Source organism: Coenobita brevimanus, chromosome 23, assembly GCF_032717465.1.
Source record: "Coenobita brevimanus isolate Jiangsu-jjx chromosome 23, ASM3271746v2, whole genome shotgun sequence".
NCBI classification, from domain to species: domain Eukaryota; kingdom Metazoa; phylum Arthropoda; class Malacostraca; order Decapoda; family Coenobitidae; genus Coenobita; species Coenobita brevimanus.
In genome coordinates this window covers 64,741,620-64,762,372 of record NC_136976.1, presented here as the reverse complement: position 1 = coordinate 64,762,372, position 20,753 = coordinate 64,741,620, and the positions used below count along the sequence as shown (strand labels likewise).

The following is a 20,753-nucleotide window of genomic DNA, read 5'->3' as shown; positions in this document are numbered from 1 at the left end:
CTTTCACTCCAGCCGACCCCCACCTCCCTCTTCCCCCCCCTGGGGCCCCACCTCCCACCCCCTGGGCCCCCCCCCCCACCCCTGACCAAGCGCGCATCAGTATCTGTCCAGCTGTGTGAGTGACAACACATGTTGATGTGGCAGTGAAGTGCAGGCAATTACAGTGCCTTTTACCTGTCTCAGTGAACACAGAGTGGGTGTTTATCGTATGTGCAGTGTTCATATATGTTTATAGTATTATTATCAGATTGTGATTGGCATTTGGTAATGGTGTGTGAGCGAAAAATAGTGATTACAACACCGCTGATGTGGCAGTGAAGTGCAGGCAATTACAGTGCCTTTTACCTGCCTCAGTGAACACAGAGTGGGTGTTTATCGTATGTGCAGTGTTCATATATGTTTATAGTATTATTATCAGAATGAGGTTGGCATTTGGTAATGGTGTGTGAACGAAAAATAGTGATTACAACACCGCTGATGTGGCAGTGAAGTGCAGGTAATTACAGTGCCTTTTACCTGCCTCAGTGAACACAGAGTGGGTGTTTATCGTATGTGCAGTGTTCATATATGTTTATAGTATTATTATCAGAATGAGGTTGGCATTTGGTAATGGTGTATGAGCGAAGGTAATGATGTGTGAGCGAAAAATAGTGATTTTACACCCCTCACTTCTAACGGCACTGCCCGTCCTGTGAAAGTCAACAAAGTCATGAAACCTACATCAATGGAAAGCTGAGGGTTAGTACTTTCTAATGGTACCTTATTTTTTTCTCTAGCTTTATTCTGTGCAGAGTTATTAAGGTTTAAAGGTTTGTTTACATTTGGCTGAAACCCCCGCGGGAGAGGACAGTCAGACCAAAACAATACCCGCGGTTAAAGGGTTAAGACCCTGTTCGCACAAATAAGGGACAGAAACCATAAAATAAATGAAAAGGAACCAGAGAATGAGAAATTAGAAGTGAGTAAGAAAAATATTTAGCAGTGTACAGGGTACGTACGACACGTCCGTGGCTGTCGCAAAGATTAACCCGCCTCCTCTATGGTTCTGACAGTGGTGAAGGTGCACTTGAAGCACGTTCAGTAATCCAGTGCTGTGCTGCACTTAATTCTTTGCACTGTGAATTATAATTGTTTAACAGTGCATATTCTGTTCTTACTTGCGCCACGCCAGTGTTGCACTCTGCACTTAATCCTTTGTACTCTGAATTCTAATTTCTTAACACTGCACAACACTGTAAATTCCCATGTGGTCTGGTGGCGAGGTATTGCAGTTTATTCACTGTTTATTCACAAAAGTGAGCACGTATGCAGCCATGGCGACGAGCGTGCAGTCACAACAGTAGGTAGGCGGGAAATGGAGAGGATGCGTGGACACTCTAGCAGATGTCGCCGAAACTACACACCAAAACTCAGCTGTTCTTCTTGCGCAGCAAATATAGAGTAGGGATGAACACATATCGGCTTTTTTTTTTGCATTTTGACGTTTTTTGGCCATTTTTGGTGTCACAGGTGTCCGATATCTTAGGGAATAATCTTGGACTTGGACTATTGGACCCAAGCCCAAAATGTCTGGGGCTTGGGGTGTCTGGGTCTTAAAGGGATTACTGTATATCATCATCATCATCATCATTAGCCGTTTGAGTGTCCACTGCAGGATTGGCGTAACCAGACCAAAGTGGGGATGGTACAGCCAATGTATCTCTACCAAGGGGCTTAGGCTGACTGGTAGAGATTGTATGTAGGGTGAGAAGTACTTACTTGTATGTGTAATTGTAGTGTTGAAATGGCTTTGGATGTGCATGTAGTCCGTGAACCAAGTGTAATCGGCCCGCTCAAGCTGACTGGGTGCAAGCATACTTCAGAGTAAATGACATTGGTTCAACCATCGTACCCCTTATGACTGCCAAAGCAGTACATGGCCGGAAGAACACAAAGTTTCTTACCCTGGTGGGGCATGAACCCTGGTTCTCCCATGTACGAAAACGCACACTTTGTCGCTGTACCACAGAGGCTCCATATTGGCCATGTTCCATATACAGACATTAGGCCTTGGCTCTATTAGGTCTGTATCCGGATTTATTTGTCTGTAACCGGCCATACAAGTTCTGGCTTTGGTGGCCAGCTGGTCCACAAAGACAAGAAAGTCCGTTGGGTGGCTCACCGGCCTCTCTGTTCATGTGCGGGTAATATACCATAATCCACAGGCAGAGCAAACAAGGCTTTCCGGCTACCTACCAAATGATCAAAATCTTCCGGCCACCCAGATCACCAGAAACATACCAGCAGCACGCAAGGAAAGCAGACGTAACACACAAGCTGAGTGAGAATGGCTGTACGGCTCCCTACCGGGTCAAAATTCCCCGGCCACCCTGATCACCAGTAACATTCCAGCAGTGCGCGAGGAACACAGAGCATAACCCACAAACTGAGCGAGAATGGCTGTCTGTCTCCCCACCAAATAGTCGAAGTCCCCCTGGCTGCCTGGATTAGTCAGAAACTTCTGGCCATGCGTGGCCCCCCGCCTCCTCACCGAATGGTCAGTCATATTGCCGTCCAATTACTCAGCCACTCCTTAGGCCCATGATGTATGGAGACCTAATGTTTCTGCCACATTGCGACATTTGCCTAGGTGAGCTAAGAGGACCCTTGCACCCTTAGGTCAGTGTGCTGCTTTTTGCTTGCATGCTCCTGGCCAAGTGTGGGTAGAGACATGGCAATGCTGTACACTCCCTTGCAGTACCGCACCTCAGTTCCTGCCTTTGTCTCTCCGCGTGTGGACGTGGTTGGTTGAGGTTAACCCCTGCGTGGTGGCTGACTTGTACAGCCGTCACGATTCAAGGCGCGGATATACCGCAAGCCACCATTCTCCTTTTGGAGTTTATGGCATTTCTGGGGAGTGGTGCATGGGTCACCTACCAAACTAATCCCTACCTCCTTACCCTCGTTTCTCCTCACCCTTACCTCACCTCACCCAATTACACCTGACCACTGTGTACTGTTGGCAGTAGTGTGAAGACTCGCCTGCACAGAGCATGACCACCTGCCCCCTGATGCCACATCACCATGTGGAATATAATGTCTCTAAATATGGACTAAACTTTATGCTTGGTTGTAGTTGTGAGGTGACTTAGACATCGAGTGGTGAGTAGGTAAGGCAGGGGAAGAAGAGGTAGAGGGAGGAGAATGAAGGAATAGTAAAGATCTAGTACCAAGCCATAAAATAGCCATATGGCACTAAGGTAGAGAAAAGTAATGGCAGAAAGGGAAAGCAGAAAAGTAAAAGTTAATCAAATGAGTTACTATATATGATGGCAGTTGACATTGATAGAGTTGGCGTTGGCAGATTCAGCTGTGGCTGGGTTGGCATTGATAATCAAGCTTGCTGGAGTCAGTGTTGATAAATTCGGCATTGGCAGAATTGGCATATGCCAAGTCAAAGTACTGTATGTAGGAGAAACAATCTAGAGAGGAGCAGGATTCCCGGCCCTCACCACCCCCACCCTTTTAGCTACCCCTTACGACACGCAGGGAATACAAGGGTGGTATTCTACTTCCCCTGTACCCGGGGGATCATCATACCCCAGGGGAATAGAGGGAGAGGAGAAGGAAAAAGCAGGAGGGACTGAATGTACGTGTTTTCTTATACTTAGAGAACTGCCTGAACTGCCAGGGGACACATGCTTCCCTGGCCCCCTTGAATGTGCCTTTGTATGTAGATAGATAATGGATCATTGTCTGTCTGTATAAGTACTCCTTCTTGATGCATGGACCAATTTTGATGAAACTTTGCAGAAACACTCCTTAGGGCCCGAGATTTTATATATACATACACACACATATATATATATATAGCCGAAACCAATCGGTGTCGGAATGTTGCCTTGTGTTTACTTATTTGTATGTCGAAGTTTTGCTGTGCAGTACTGTATTTGTAAATATATATATATATATATATATATATATATACAATATATAGCCGAAACCAATCGGTGTCGGAATGTTGCCTTGTGTTTACTTATTTGTATGTCGAAGTTTTGCTGTGCAGTACTGTATTTGTAAGTTATAACATTAAATAAACCTTCTAACCACTTAAAGTGCTTCATATTGATTACCAATGGCAGATAACAGCAAAATTCCACGTTTAGGGAGTCTAGGGAACAAAATGGTTTCGGGACTATTCGCTGTCAAGCCAGTTCGCCGTCACAGCAATAACAAGACAACATAGGCTTTGATGGATCCCCCTGAAATATAGTTATTAAAGTATTGATTAATTACTAATAAGTATATTTATAAAAGTATTGATTAATTAATATAAGTATATTTATAGAATGACGGGGAATCATCCAGGGTGCGAATTGTCCTGACGGGGAATCATCCATGTTTTGACTGGGAATTGACATGGTGGCGAATTGTCTTGGAACCCACCGATTGTGTGTAATCTATAAATCAGGTTAACTGGTTACAAGGCTGTATTTAATGCTTTAACTTTCTTTAAGTGCTTTAACTTACAAGTACATACCAGAATAGTAAATATTTAACTTACAAATACAGTACTGTGGAAAAGCAGTACAGCAAATATTTAACAAACAAATAAAAAAGGTAATATTCTGACGCTTATCAGAAAACTGGTTAGACTATTTCTTGCTTGAACGTTATTTAATAATACTTTAACTTGCACATAAACTTACCAGAACAGTACTGTAAATATTTAACTTACAAATACAGCACTGAGGAAAAGCAGTACAGCGAATCACATCACGTGATCAAAACAAACCGTGCGTGCTGAGCTGATGTTCGAGGATTTGGCCTTTCAAAGGCCTCTCTTGGGTAAATTTATAGTTTTCGTAATGGTTCTTTAATCTTACGTTGTCTTATATGTATCCCAGCACTAACCGTGTATAATTGCGAGAGCGTTCGGCGAGAACGTGTTCGTGGCGAGTTTACTGTATATATATATATACAGTAGTGCACCAACTTTCGCTACAGCAGGATTCGCGGAATCCACTTTCGCGGCATGCACCAAATATTCCCTAACTTCCACTTTCGCTTGAAAAAAATCGATTTTCGCGCACAAATTTTGGGTTTGGGACAATATTTTGAACTTTGAATTTCATGCACCGCCCGCCCGCAACCCACCGCCATCTTGAATGACATCATGTCAACACTCTGTCCACCCATTCCCGCCATTGTGTACGAGCATGCTAGCTCCATTGTGTTGGATTCTCACGGTTCAATGGCCTCTACTATACCTGGTAGTGTGGGGAAGGGCCTGGTGGTGTGGGGGGAGAGCCTGGTGGTGTGGGGGGAGGGCCGGGGGGCAGTGGTGGTGATAAAAAGTGGCCGGGACATTCAAAGTCGGGAGGAAAGGCCAAGGCTAAAAGATACTTACCCCCAACATCCATTAAACACCTCAACCTGGTCTCTGTGGTATGTTTCTCCTCATATAATGTGTACTGTACAGTTTTTATTGTTTGTATCTCACAATGCAATGTACAATAGTGATTTGATGTACTGTATTGCAAGTGAAAATGAAAATCTGATGTTACTTTAGGATAACCGGGAACCAATTAGCCTTTTTGCCATAAAGACAATGCCCCAACTTTCGCTAATTCCATTTTCGCGCATTATTTTTGGACCCAATTAGGCGCGAAAATTGATGCCCCACTGTATATATATATATATACTTGCAGTATAAACAATATACTGTATATATATCCATCCATCCATCCATCATCTAATCCCATATATACTGTATATATATATATATATATATATATATATATATATATATATATATATATATATACACAGTGCCTGCCATTGCATTACGGCCAATAGGGTCGTGGAGTATCACAGTGGCGGCAGTCACTCCACCCCCCTTAACTCCAGCATACCCAGGCTGCAGTGTGTATCGTACGTCTGGCACGTCAGAGGTGGGCGTAGAGGAGGGAGGGAGGTGGACAAGCAAGCCCCAGTTACCCCATAGAGTTGTCAGAGGGAGGTTGTGCTACTCTTTGCTCCTCACCTGGACCCCCCCCCCCCCCTGCTCAGCCCCCATTTTGTCTACGTATTTTGTGGCCTGGTGGTGATATGGGGAAGAGAAGGGACTTAACTAAAGAGGAGATTGCATCCATTGCCAGTCTCTACAAGGCACAGAAGCCCACAAAGGAAATAGCAAGGATTGTTGGTGTCAGTGTACAACCTGTGAACTTTTGGACCAAACGGTTTCGTGATGGCGGAGGGGTAGCAGCAACGCACCACCAGGGACGTCCAGGAAAGGTCCATAAAACCTCACCTTGCACTCTATCCTGAAACATCAAGTGGAATCAAATCCATGTGTGACAGCATGTATGCTAAAGGAACTAAACCCCTGGCTGCTGGGAGAGGTGTCAGTGAGGACAGTGCAGCGATGCTTACACGACGATCTCAAGTTTTGCAGCCACCAACCCATCAAGAAGCCACTCATCATCCTTACACAGAGGCAGCGTAGGGTCGTGTTTGCCAAGAAATATCGACAGTGGGATCCGACTAGATGGCAACACGTGCAATGGAACGATGAGGCAACATTTACTGTGACTGGCTGCCAAAATGGCAACGTGTATCGGCGCCCAGGAAGTGACCCCCTAGACCCAAAGTACGCATGCAGTACAGTAAAAGACCTAGATTCATTAATGGTATGGGGATGTTTTACATTTTTCAGTGTGGGTGACTTAGTAGTGCTTCCTGCTAATCAAATAATGAACCAATATAACTACCTTGAGTTATTATGTGATTATTTACCCAGCTCCTTTGAAAAGTGCAGAGCTGAGGTGTTTCAACAGGACGGTGCCCCTTGCCATATGGCCAAATCTGTGAAACAGTGGCTCACTGACTGTGCTATAGAGTTTATTAATGATTGGCCAGGAAACTCACCGGACCTCAGCCCGATAGAAAATCTTTGGGCTATCATAAAGCGGCATCTCCAGGGGAAGGACACCAGCAGCATCCCCAAGCTCGAGGCTGCCAACCCTTCTGTGAGGCAATTCGGAATCCGCAGACATGCCCCGGGAGGCAAAAGTTCAGGAAATTTGAGAAGTCATGTTTTTATGATTTTTGTGTTTGGGATGATGGATAATGATGAAATATCAATAAAAATAATAAAATAAATATATTTTACCTACCCATTACTGAAGGTACAGCAGATGAATACAGTATGGATAATCCATGAGGAAGCCACAGAACGTAAATAAACACAACTTTTTTCCATCTGTTGTTTTCACTTATAGTTTGAACAGAACATTCATTCCTTATTAGAAAAACTTATTTCTTGCTGCTGTGTACAGTTATTTTCAAATCAGAACCTGTTTCCATATTTGAAAAATTGTAATTTCAACTTCTGAACTTTTTCAATTGCTACCAGTAATCAGAACAGAACTTATTTGCTCTCATTCAACAAACCTTTTATTCTTGTTCTTATAGTTTGAACAGAACATTCTTTCCTTATTAGAAAAACTTATTTCTTGCATCTGTGTACAATTATTTTCAAAACAGAACTTGTTTCCATATTAAAAAAATTTTAATTTCAGCTTCTGAACTTTACTTATGCTTCCAGTAATCGTAACGGAACTTATTTCCTCTCATTCAACAAAACTTTTCTTCTTGTTATCCACTACTTTTATTTAGCTAGAACTTAGCAAGTGTGTGGTAGTCATGCCAACACTCAAAACATAGTGCAACACCACATTCTTTGCACCATGTGCTCACTCGGTTGTTCTTCCGCGGCTTTCTCACAGAACGAAGGTAGACATGACATGATCGCTGTCCAGTCTTTTGGTTATGTGTTGGAGGCAGCTTTTGTAGCTGCTTATTGGTGAATTCTGATGTTAGAAGTCTGTCAGCAGCTAGTTCAGAGTGGCGGCCAGGACGGTCTTTGTTCAGTGTGCCATACTTGGTGAGCAGTTGTCTCACCACTTCCAGAATTAAGTGCCTCAGTGACTTCTTCTTTTGGGTTTCTGCCTTGTACATATGGTAGGCATTCAGCATTGACAAATCAGCCATATGAAAAAATAACTTCTTGTACCATTTTACAATGTCTGATACACTCCACAGTGCGTATTTGGGCATCCGACTTGTCAACAAGTCTCATATTTTTTGTGTAATCAGTTACTACATCCGGTTTGAGGACTGGTTCTTTTGTTCTATAATGCACTTTTCCTGATGGAATTAAGTTGCCATGATGGAAGGTGCTCAGCATACAAACCTCCCGTTTATCTGTCCATCTGACACACAGCAAAGGATCACTTCTTTAGCGCTCACAGGTTCCTCAAGCACTACATCCTCCAAACTTTGGAAGATGTTTCCTGTTCTTCCGGACTGTCCCACAACTACCAGTGTTATGATCATGAAGGAAACTACACAGGGCTGGGGAAGTATACTGTACCAATCATCATATACAAAACATGTCCCTTGTTCAGAAATGGTGCCATCAGTTTTTTTTACCACAGAGCCAGAAAATCCTAGGGGATCTCTTGCAGGTACATCAATATCAGTGCCAGTGTACACTATAATGTCTAACACTATGCCAGCTAGGCAGTCACAAATAACAAAAATTTTTATTTCAAATCTATGTCATTTGGAGGGTATTAATTGCTTGAATATAAGTCTACCATGGAACAGAATGAGACTTTCATCAATGACAAGCTTCTGATAAGGTGCAAAGAAAGAGCGAATACGCTCCCTTATCTTTTCTATTACTGGACGAACCTTCCAAAGGCGGTCATCAGTACTGGGATGGTTGTTGTCTGTGAAATGAATAAATCGCATGAGTAGCTGGTACCTGTCCCTGGGCATGTACTTGGGAAATATTGGGGTATAAATCAGAAGATCTTGGTTCCAGTGGTCACGAACATTTTGCTTCTTCACTTGTGGCATGAGAAGAGTGAGTGCAAGAAATGTGTACATTTCAGGTACATTGGTATCATACCAACATTTCATTTTATTGTGTGGAGAAAAAGGATGTTTGTCCTTCCTGAACTGATAGTATCTATTGGTTTCTTGTACCAGATAATCAAGAATTTCACCATCAAAAAACAGGAGAAAATACTCCGTTTCAGAACTGATTTTGTCTACACCAGCAGCCCTTGTCACGCTACTGTGAGTTGCATCAAATCTATAGCAATGTGGTATGAATCTATCACCGTTTGCCCAGATAAACCCAGATCCATCAGCACTACCAGTACCACCAGGCCTATGGGAAGGATCACACTCCCTGGGGTCATCATCATCATCATCATCATCATCACTTAGGTCTAAATCATCATCACTCTTGTCACTCACGGGAATAAATCCATCACTGTCACTGTCTGCCATCCCCTCACTGTCACTACCACTCTCCTGGTCATCACTATCATACTTCAAACCTGGTGATAACGTACGTTTCACGCCAATACTACTCACTGATACCCCAGAGGTTGATGGAGTTTGTGTATTACTAGCTGAAAATCCTTCAAAATCGGTGATGTCATGCACTTCCCTCTCTTCACCTAGTCTACTAGTCACTTCAGAGTTCTCCAAGTTGCTGTCCAGTTCTGCCATCTCATCTGAAGCCTATGTTGAGGACGAAAAATGAAGATTTCCCTCTAACTCCATGATAAACACAATCGTGCTGCCTAAACCTTGCGTGTGTGCAGATGTGAAAAAAAAAATCGGCCACATGTACTGTTATTATAACATATTTTTGAAGCATTTTAGGCATATATTTGTTTGTAGAAAATTATGTTATGATTTTATGAGTCAGTTTTAGGTAATTGAGCATAAAATGCGAAAAAAAAAAAAATCCACCTCAAAACCCGGTACATTTGTACCAGCAGGTTTGTTTACATAATTATGACATCAGAGCCCAGACCACTCTGAGTGCAACATGGAAGGTGGGGGGTATCAAACGATGTCACCTGTCGCCTAAGGCTCTTTTACTCATAAGACCCGACCCAGTATCCATCAAGAGAACCTCTCTTAAGATCTGGCCCGGGCTTAAAGGGCTAATTAGGGAGGAGTGGGCTAATTTAGACCCTGAAATCCTTAAAAACCTTGCAAAATCAGTGCCTTCACGCTTACAGCAGTGCATCAAGAGGAGAGTGATGCCCATTGATTACTAGGTGAATGGTAAGTGCTGAATTTATTTTTTCATACATTCTTTTATCATGTAGCTGACCCCAATGCCCTACCGGGCATAATGCAATAGTGGGCAGTATATATATATATATATATATATATATATAATGAAATTATTAGTTACCTCACAGTGGTTTGTTTTCTGTAACAGAGCCAACAAAACAAAGTCAGTTTTCTTCGAGCCTTACCACATACTAGTTTATTCATACATGTTTAGTTTATTAACAAAAGGTGACGAACCAAACAAGCCATTACAAGTGTAGAATATAAAGCTGTGAAATATAGCGTGCAGTGTAATCAGAGCTCCCATAAAGTGAGCGGTGTATAATGTGAAAGTTCCGTAATATGATACTGTACAAGGTTACGGTTTGACCAAATTATCGATTTATAGGTACATGAACTGTGTAGTACACTACAGTCCAGTCTCGTTATGCGATAGGATTGCATCCCGTGAAAACCTATCACATAACAGTTTATTGCATAGCAAGGTTGGTATAACATGGGTTCGGTGGGGTTAGGGAGGGTGACCTCGACCACAAAACCTAAAATGCCCCCCGAAAACTCTGCCACCCACCTGAAGTTTGTCCTAAGCTGGTACAAGTTATCACAAGAGTCCCCCTTAGGCTGGGGGACAGTTGGAGGGCCTGGACAATTACTACAGACAAAAAGGTATCACTTCATTTAATATCACACACTGCACTATTTGTTAAGCACTTGCACTGATACATGGCAGTAGCAGTGGTGTTTCAGTGGCCTTTCGTGCACAACATGGAACAAAAGGCAGACTATCACAGTGAATGTAGACACTGGGCAGCCATCTTGTCTCATTCAGCTGACTGACTGGAGGCCCATCAAGAGGAAACTGGGTATTTAAGGTTGACACGATTTCCAAGTCACAAGTTTCAGTATCTCGCACACACAATGGTATCACATCACTTAATTATACACATCTCACTATTTGTTAAGCACTTGCACTGTAATTTGGTGATAGCAGTGGTGTTTTATTGGCCTTTCATGCACAAAATGAAATGAAAGGCAGATGATCACAGCAAATGTAAACACTGGGTGGCCATCTTGCCTCAGTCAGCTGACTAGAGGCCTGTCAGGGGGAAGCTGGGTATGTAAGGTTGACATGATTTCCACTTCACAGGTTCCAGTATTTCTCACACAAAAAGATACATCACTTAATACCTCACACTGCATTATTTGTTAAGCATTTGCACTGTTATATGGCAATAACAAAGGTGTTTCAGTGTTCTTTCAAGCACAAAATAGAATGAAAGGCAGGCAGTCACAGTAAATGTAAACACTGGGCAGCCCTCTTGGCTGCATACGTTACCATGTCTGCACAAGGTTCCTGGAGGTGGCCGTAAAAAATATCAGTCTAGTGAAATTGCTACCAGTTTTTTAATATTCCAAAGAAAGGGTATGAATTATCGTTCTAGCAAGTTATCACAGAACGAATAGTCGTATAACGAGATCAGACTATAGTTATTATCTCACCCATTCTCCCTTTCTCTCTCCCTCTTTAAGACTGATGAAGGTGAGGATGACTTAAAGAAGGGGACCCAGCTGTTGGAAATATATGCCTTAGAGATCCAGATGTACACCGCCCAGAAGAACAATAAAAAACTCAAGGTTAGTGCTGTGCAAAAATATTTTCCTTCTCCACAATTGACAAAAGTGTGAAGTTTGCCAGATAAAAAAATGTTTGTTTTTCATTCATTTGGTGCTGGGTGGTCTAGCAGTAGAACACCACTCAGCATGGCAACCTTGCCTTGTGCATGTGGGTTCAAATCTCCCTAGGTGACTGGAGATAATATCATGCGATTAGCTCTCACAGTTACTAGATTATTATAGAATATCCATCCATCCATCCATCATCCAATCCTATGTTGCCCCATGAGGAGCGTAGGAGCCTGGGGCTAGGCAGTTGGTCCTGACATTTAAGATGAGAGTGAAAATTGTTTTAAATTAGCTACAAAATGTCAGGAATAGTGTTGCACCTGTAGGAGAAGGAAATTTATTAACCCCTTCAATGTGGTAACAGCTTAATTCATTTTTTACAGGCTACTGTTGGGCAGTTTTAATCAGTCCAGGAGAGATATAGTAAAGGACTTAAAAAAAACACTCTGATATGATCTTATTCATTTTGACGTCACATAGAGTGAAGGAATTAATCCATTCAGTCCAAACTCTCCCTAATGTTGAATAAGGTCATGTGGTATTAGGTGAAGTAAAAAAAAAAATCATACTGAGTCCACTAAAAATTTATGTAATTTTTAGTTAGTGAGTGTCCAGAATGTGTGTCTCTATATGTGGTTCTTCAGAGATGTCTCATTTCATTCCATACCTCATTCATGCATTCAGTTAGTCTCTTAAACCACATGGCTCATTTATAATTCTGTTTTAAATTCCCGTGCAGTCTTTCCCCTCATTTTTTTTTTTTTTTTTTTTTTTTTTTCCAGCCTCCCATTTTTCTCCCAACAAACATGACAACCTTGTTTCTTTGTCAGTGGTTCTCTTCATGAAGTATTTTGAAAAGTGTATCATCTAGTGAAGATAGCTATTCATATATGAGACAGTTATTATAGTTATGCACATCTTCCACTAGCACTCTTGCATTGAATTACAGCGCAATTTTCTGACATTTTGATAGGCCCTGTATGAGCAGTCACTCCACATTAAATCTGCCATCCCCCATCCTCTCATCATGGGAGTTATAAGAGGTAAGTTATCAATCATTTCTCAGCCATTGTAATTGTCAGTAAATGTAATGCTTTCCAGTTTAAAATTAAAAACATGATCTTTGGGGTGGAGCTTAAAAGATGGATTTTTTTTTTTTCCCCCCCCATAGGTCTTACCCCTATAAAATGTTCCACTTCAGCTTAAAATATTTACAACAAAGTGCGAACCTTCTGGTTTAATATTTACAGGTAGCTCAGTCATCACAAAGAATACAAGAGTGACAAATTTGTTGACAAAAATGCAGAAACAAATTGTGTACAGTTTTCTTATCATTATTTAACATGGTTAATTGCTTATGTTGATGTATATGTTCATCAGCAATTTGCCACATACCTGCCTTAACCCCTTAACCGCGGGGCGTCACTTTTGTGACGCTTGGGAACATGGGATCATATTGCGGGGCATCACTTTCGTGATTCTGTGTTATTTTGAATTCGTCCGGGCTTTCAAGTGGTGGCTTGTATCATCTATCAGTACTGCCAATGTCCAACACTAGTCAGCACTCCTAATCTCATCTGTACTCCCATCCATTGTTGACAATTTAGCCATTTCTCCCCGTTCTTGATTCCCCTCCCTACCTCCCCTCCATTACCCTCTCCTCTCGCCTGCCCGGCCGTGCTACACTAAGTAAATCTTCCCTGGAATTTTCCACTGATTTCATCCATTGAAATAAGCCCTATGCCCTATTCTTATACCAAATAATATATACAAAAAAGAAATAAGGTAAGTGAGAGTGCTATACACCTGGAATTGGCTAATTATCACCTGACAACACCTCACGTGCACTCGTTCACTAATTTTCGCTGTTTATTTCCCCTTGAAATATGCCGTATAATCTATTGTTGTAATAAAAATATATATAAGAAAGGAAGGGAGAAGCCTAAGTGATATTTACATTCACCAGGAACTGCCTATTTATTGCTGGCCATCACACTGTATTCTATGCTAAGTAAATGTTCCCTGGAATTTTCCACTGATTTTATCCATTGAAATAAACCCTATGCCCTATTCTTATACCAAATAATATATATACAAAAAAGAAATAAGATAAGTGATAGTGCCATACACCTGGAATTGGCTAATTATCACCTGACAACACCTCATGTGCACTCGTTCGCTAATTTTTGCTGTTTATTTCCGCTTGAAATATGCCGTATAATCTGTTCTCGTAATAAAAATATACATAAGGAGGGAAAGGAGAAGCCTAAGTGATATTTGCATTCACCTGGAACTACCTAATTTATTATGTATTGTCTTGGTTTCCTGCCAATCATTTCATTGCTATATATTAGCAGCTCTCACTAGGCTGACGTTGGCATTATTGCACTCTCCCTAGGCAGGCCACCAGCATCAATTTACTGTCGTCTTTCAAGGTGAAAGTACGTTGGATTCACGCCTGCTAAATTCCGCCGCTTTTTAGCCCCATGCAAAGGGCCCTGTGGCCTCTACCCCCTACTAAACCTTGTGTGGAAAGAGGTAAAGGGCTGACAAATGATAGAGAGTGACTACGATCTTTCTGGTGAGTAAAACAGTGCAAGTGGAAATGTAAATAATGTGTAAACAGCAAGTGAAAGCAATGAATGTAAATATAAGTGAACAGTGGAAAATAGTTTTATAAGTTACTGCAAGTGACAGTGCCTAACACAATGTAAATAAAATAAAATGTAAATAAAATAGAGCGTAAATAGAAATGTAAATGAGTAGTATTATAAGAATACGAGTATATATACAGTACTAGGAGTAGTAGTATTATAAGAATACGAGTATATATACTAGGAGTAATGAAAGTGAAAGTTTCACTCTAGCATGTATGAATACTATGAGTTATGAAAGTGAAGGTGAAAGCAACATTCACTCTCAACGCTAGTATACAGGACGAGAAAGTGAATGCTACGTATTTTACTGAAAGAGGAATTGAATGCCTACAGTGACAATAAACTACTATTACTGAAGGAAACTTATGGATAAAGACTGTAGTTGTATAAAAGTGTTATATAGTAATAGAAATATAAAGTATGATGGATTTTATGAATAATAAATGACAGAACACCAGCGGCGAACGATCGCAAGTTGGAAGGTCATATACGCGCTTGTAATTTTCATTGCTTTCACAGTTTATTTTTTTTTGGAGTATGGATTCCAAACTATTTGAGAATCATAGAATAGTGTTTCTAGTGATAATATCAGGCTGTGGTAATCATATTACGGGTTGTCAGGAAGTGTAAAATGGAGACTTCGTTACCCGACTTCAGAGGTCTCCACAAGTCCTACGGTACTGGACGAAGGCTCAACAAACACCCCAGGAGAAAGCTGAAGGTATGTGCCATATGCATATGTGATTTTAATAGTCTAGGAGTAATAACTGATTTTTGGCAAATATTTTTAGAGAGTCTGTCGGAGAGCGAATATGCCCACGGGAGCCACAAGTCAAAGCAAAATAAGCCTGCAGTTAAGGGGTTAAACACTGTAGAAATGCAACAAAATCAATGTATTCCACAGGGTCCAATCAGTGTCTATCTTTTGCTGTCTGGATAAAGCTGCCTGTGCTGGTCAGTGATTTGTAATAACTGAAGTTGTGACTCGTCTTTTCCCAAAAGGCCACTGTATTCTTGAATCAGAGCAATGCCACATTGAGCATATCACCATTAATGGTGCTGACAGTCTCTGCAGCATCTTGGAAGGCTTCTCGTGTCTCCCACGTGTCTGGATCGACTTCGAGAAATGTGTCTGGAAGCTCCATCATTTCAAACAGAGTCATACTCTTGACTGAGACAGAATTTTTAAGGGTCTAGTCCCTGAATAAATTTAAATTGACACTGATTCATTTTGTATGACCGTGGTCAACTTCATCATCCTTTTTCGTGCTCACCATCAGCCTCTTTGTTGGAGTACTTACTTGGCTGTCAGATAGGGCCAGTCCAGTTAGTTCCTGTGAAAGGTACCATAAATGATTAGAAAACGTCTGTGCTGTAGCCTTTGATTTTGCAGGGTTGATTGTGGTGTAATTCAGAAGTGATTTCAACACTAGGAAGTCGTTCTATGGAGCATTGGCCGCTAGGGGAGCCATCATCCAAGCCTTCAGATAAACATGTACTGCAAAATCACACACATCTTGGAGTCCCTTTTCTTCTTTCAGTGTCAGGGTGAACTGGCCACAAATCGTCCAGATCTTCAAGGAATAAATAACTTTACATCCATCGAGTATAGTGCATGGCCCCAGGTGCCATGACTAGGACTCCTCTTGCTGGAACAGCTCCAAATTGCAAACTCAGTGGTACTTTCACTAATGTCTTCAACTATCCCAAATATGGCATCATTTGCCTCACCTGTTTCATATATGTCTTGATCAACAAATGCCCTTTATTCTTTTAAATGCTTGAAGAGAGGGACTTCAGGACATGATGTGATACCCAGGTAAACTTGAAACACTGTACCAATGACCAGTTCCACGATGTGATGCCTACATGCTAATGATAACAGCACCCTACCAAGTCTTTATTCCAAAAGGACACAAGTGACAACAATCCAGCTGGTGTTTGAGCTGGTTGTATCAAAGCACATAGCACAAACACTGTTAGCTACACCCCAGTCTTCCAGTGCCCTGTAGATGGCTGCTGCCTGGGCCTAACCAGTTCCATTTGGCAGCTTTGCGACTGTTAGCAACTGAGAAAGTCCTCTGCCAGAAACATTTACTGGGAGTCGATCAACCTGTTCTTTGCTAGTCAGGTCAACAATAAGTTTGCCATCGCAGTGAACAATGAAAGGTACATTGCTTTGGAACTCTGCCTATAACTATGCTGCTTAGGAATTGATCCAAGAGATGGGCATTATGGTCAGGATTATCTGGTATTGTGGTTGGTTGCTTTACCAGCTGCGTGAGATAAAACGATTCTGCAAACAGCTTGCACTCTAGACCAGCATCGTCAGTCCTGGCAGAATGCAATAACCATTCAACATAATATATGTTAAAATCACCCAGAGTGGTAATTTTGGTGCTAAGGGCAAGGTTAAGGTTACTCAACTGTGTGGATATGGAATCAAATACACTGGGTTCCGAAGAAGCATTGGGGGAGCGATAGACTACGCAGATATATTTGGTAATATTTTGTCAATTTAGTTTATGCAATGAGTGATCAAACCTGGATGAAGTGAAGTTTAAGATGGTCAGCTGCATATTGAGATTTGATGTAACAACAGGTGCTGCCCTTGTTATGGAAGTTTGTGAAGAGATGGTAACCGGGAAAACAATATGGGGATATTTCAGTCGAGGGTGAGATTTGTGGTTCTGTGAGGAATAGGGCAAGATGGGATACGGACTGTAGGAAAAAATGAATTGAATTTAAATTGGTACAAAGACCATGGATGTTGGTGAAGACTAAGGCAGTACTTTCACTTCTTCGCTGATGAGCATGACTGGAAATTGAACTGGTCGCTGCTGGCACAGTCGCTTGATGGCGACCGGGAGGACCCTGTGCCACCATACTTAACCTGCCGGCGGTGGCAGTCCGAGGTACCACCTTGTTAGAAAGTAATATTGCAGCAGCCATTACTAAAGAGACTGGGAATAGAAGATGTGATATCTTATGTGCATGTAGTGTGGTGTAGACAGTTGAAGGTAGAGGTATTAAGAGAGTATTGCTGGCCTACACCCTGTGTAAATGAAAGCACTGAAAATGTTCAGCAAAGGGAGGTGGTCAGGATCAAGTCCTTAGGGCTGGTGAAATGGGAGCTCCAGCGCTCCCTATCACCAGCTGGCCATCCACCTCGGGAGTACTGCCCTGTTCGACTGGTGCTACAGTCTACTCCTCTTTGTCTTAGCTTATCTTATAGTATAAACACCAGCAAAGATGATGGTATACCATATTTAATACTAGTGTAACTAATTTCCGGTGGCATATTTGGCTGTGGAATTTTTTTTGAGCCCCGAGAGCAATCACCTGTTACAGACACACACTTTCAAACCGTCATCATTTTTTTGTGTGGTTTTTTGTTGGTTATGCATTGCTTTCTTGAGGTTTAGCATTAATATGGATAATCATATGTATGTTTTGAAGTTGCAATATGACAGAATGACCGGAAAACAGTGCCAAAATTAGGAGGGGTACAGTACATACAGTACTGTAGTGTATAGGTAGGGTGTTTTTTGGTTTTCATTTTTTTTTTTTTTTTTTTTTTTTTTTTTTAATGGTTTTCATGGTGATTAGCATTGATATGGATAACCCTATGTGTGTTTTGATGCTTCAGTATGGCAGAATGACCCAAAAATAGTGCCAAAGTTAGCAGGGGTACTGTTCATACAGTAGTGTATAGCTCGGATGTTTTTTGGTTTTCAGTGGCTTTTTTCATGGTTTTCTTGGTGTTTAACATTACTTTGGATATTGCTTTGTGTGTTTTGATGTCTAAATATTGCAGATTGACCTGAAAGCAGTGACAAAATTAGGAGGGGTACCATACATACAGGGCTTTATAGGTAGGGTGTTCTTTGGCTTTCTTTTTCTTTTGTTTTTTTTATGGTTTTCTTGGTGTTGAAAATTATTTTCGATAATCCTATGTATATTTTGATGTCAGAGTATGGCAGAATGACTGGAAAACACTGCCAAAATAAGGAGGGGTACTGTACATACAGTAGTGTTTAAGTAGAGTGTTTTTTGGTTTTCTGTGGCTTTTCTGCTGCATGGTATTCTTGGTGTTTAGCATTACTTTGGATATTCCTTTGTGTGTTTTGATGTCTAAATATACCTGAATGACCAAAAAACACTGCCAAATTAACCCTCTCGGGCACAGTCACATGAATCGTGTGACACGCGGTTTGGTAGAAAGTAGCACAGTCAAGCGAATCACGTTCCTAAGCACAAAAAAATTTGCCAAAAATTAAGTTTTCAGCCGATTTTCGTCAAATTTTGCTGCATTCTAGCGGGTGCGTCTGTCTCTCATGGTAAGGCATTGGGAACACTGAGCTGCTTCGTGGGGCCGAGCACATAGCAATAAACCTCAGTCTCTCACAAGAAGCCAGGGGGTAGGGTTGCACCACGTGTGTTGTCCCTTTAACTCCTACTAATTCTCCTCCTCCCATCCGAGCCGAAGCCCGTATGGACTCAGTGTGATAATACATTATTTGTGAGCATATTTGTATGTGATATTGTCAATGGAACATAGACATATGTCACGAAAAGGAATTGTGCCCGTTATCATTCGTTAGGCCTAGAGGCAAGATGTGTGTTCACTGCAGTGGGGTTTCACCACTCAGCCTCCCCCAGGCCCTATGGCATGAGTACAAATATGTATATAATGAAGCCAATGCCAAAACTGCATATTGTGTGAAAGATATTGTGGCTGGCTTGGTGAAATAATGGAGCTAGTAAGCATTATGTACACTCACACACACACACACACACACTACATAACTCATCATCTTCAAATCCCAGAAGATCGTACAGGTCCATCAGCACCCCTGGAGGGAGTGAGTTCTCTGAATTTTGTTGATATGTATATTGACCTATTTATCAGTGCCCCTACAATTTTCAGACAAATAACCATTTTCTCCTACATATTACACATATGACGGAAAGTACAGCTTCATTAGCAGTAACTAGAAAAAAGCAGTGTTCATGTGTAGTAGGTTATAACAATAAAAAAACAACCCTGGAAGATTTTACAGTCTGTAAAAAAAAAAAAGAAAAAAAAAATGGCTTTGGGTGCTTAGTCTTCAGGCAAAGGGGGGGAAGACACTTTTTTTTTTTTCACTTGCGGTAAAAATAGGTAGCAATCGGAAGAGTAATCTAGCTTTGGCGTTCTATTACTCGAAAACTATTGAACGTATCGACTTCCTGTAAGAACCACGATAAAGAGCAGTAAATTCTATGTATGTTCATTACCAGAATATAAGCCTTTGGGAGCTTTTTTTTTCTAGGAAAGGGCAGAAGAACAGACTTTGTTTTTTTCCTCGCTTGCAGTAAAAGTCGAAAGTGCTCAGAGGAATAATCTCACTTTGTCGGCCAATTACTCGAAAACTATTGGACGTATCGATTTCCTGTAAGAACCATGATCTATCTATCAATCTATCTATTGCCAGATGCCTCAATCCCGTTCGGGGTGGCCACAAACAAATCGCCTCCACGTCGCCCTGTTCCCCGCCATTTCACTGCCCTGCTCCCAACTCACACCCCCCTCTCTCATATACCTCTCCACCCCATCCCTCCATCTCATCCTCGGCCTCCCCCTCCCTCTTCCCCCCTCCACCTCACTCACATACACTCTCTTCGTCAGTCTTTCACCCTCCATCCTCTCCACATGGCCAAACCACCTCAGTGTGTTCCTCATAACGCTTCCTATCACATCCACATCCACACCACAACGCTCCTTTATATCCTCATTTGTCAGCCTGTCTCTTCATGAGACTCCACAGGCTCCTCTTAAATAACTCATTGCCACTGCTCTCACTCTTGACTTGTGTCTTTCCAACAACGTCCAAGCTTCACTTCCGTACGTTAGAGTTGGTATCACAATACTGTCATGTAGTAACTTTTTCACTTCCATGCTTGCTTCCCTGTTTGTTATCACTGCTTTCAAAGAACCAGCAACCTTTCTTCCCTGCTGTACTGTTTCAAGCACTTCACCCTCCAGACCTCCATCCTTACTCAGCACACTACCCAAGTACTTAAACGTACTCACATTTTCCAATTCCTCACCATCCAACCTCGCTGTACATTCACTGACTTCACCTCTATCAAAGAACCATGATAAAGAGCAGTAAATTCTACGTATGTTCATTACCAGAATATAAGCCTTTGGGAGCATTTTTTGTAGGAAAAGTCGGGGGAACAAACTCTCTTTTTTTCCTCGCTTGCGGTAAAAGT

General features: G+C 41.7%; 1 protein-coding gene across 1 annotated transcript in view; it reads left to right on the top strand.

Moving 5' to 3' along the window:
• Positions 1–20,753, top strand: part of alien (COP9 signalosome complex subunit 2 alien) — an 86,769-nt gene that overhangs the window by 38,916 nt on the left and 27,100 nt on the right. Inside the window, exons 5-6 of the mRNA XM_080267302.1 lie at positions 11,683–11,787; positions 12,809–12,878. Coding sequence (XP_080123428.1) covers positions 11,683–11,787; positions 12,809–12,878 — 175 coding nt within the window. The remainder of the gene's footprint in view (positions 1–11,682; positions 11,788–12,808; positions 12,879–20,753) is intronic.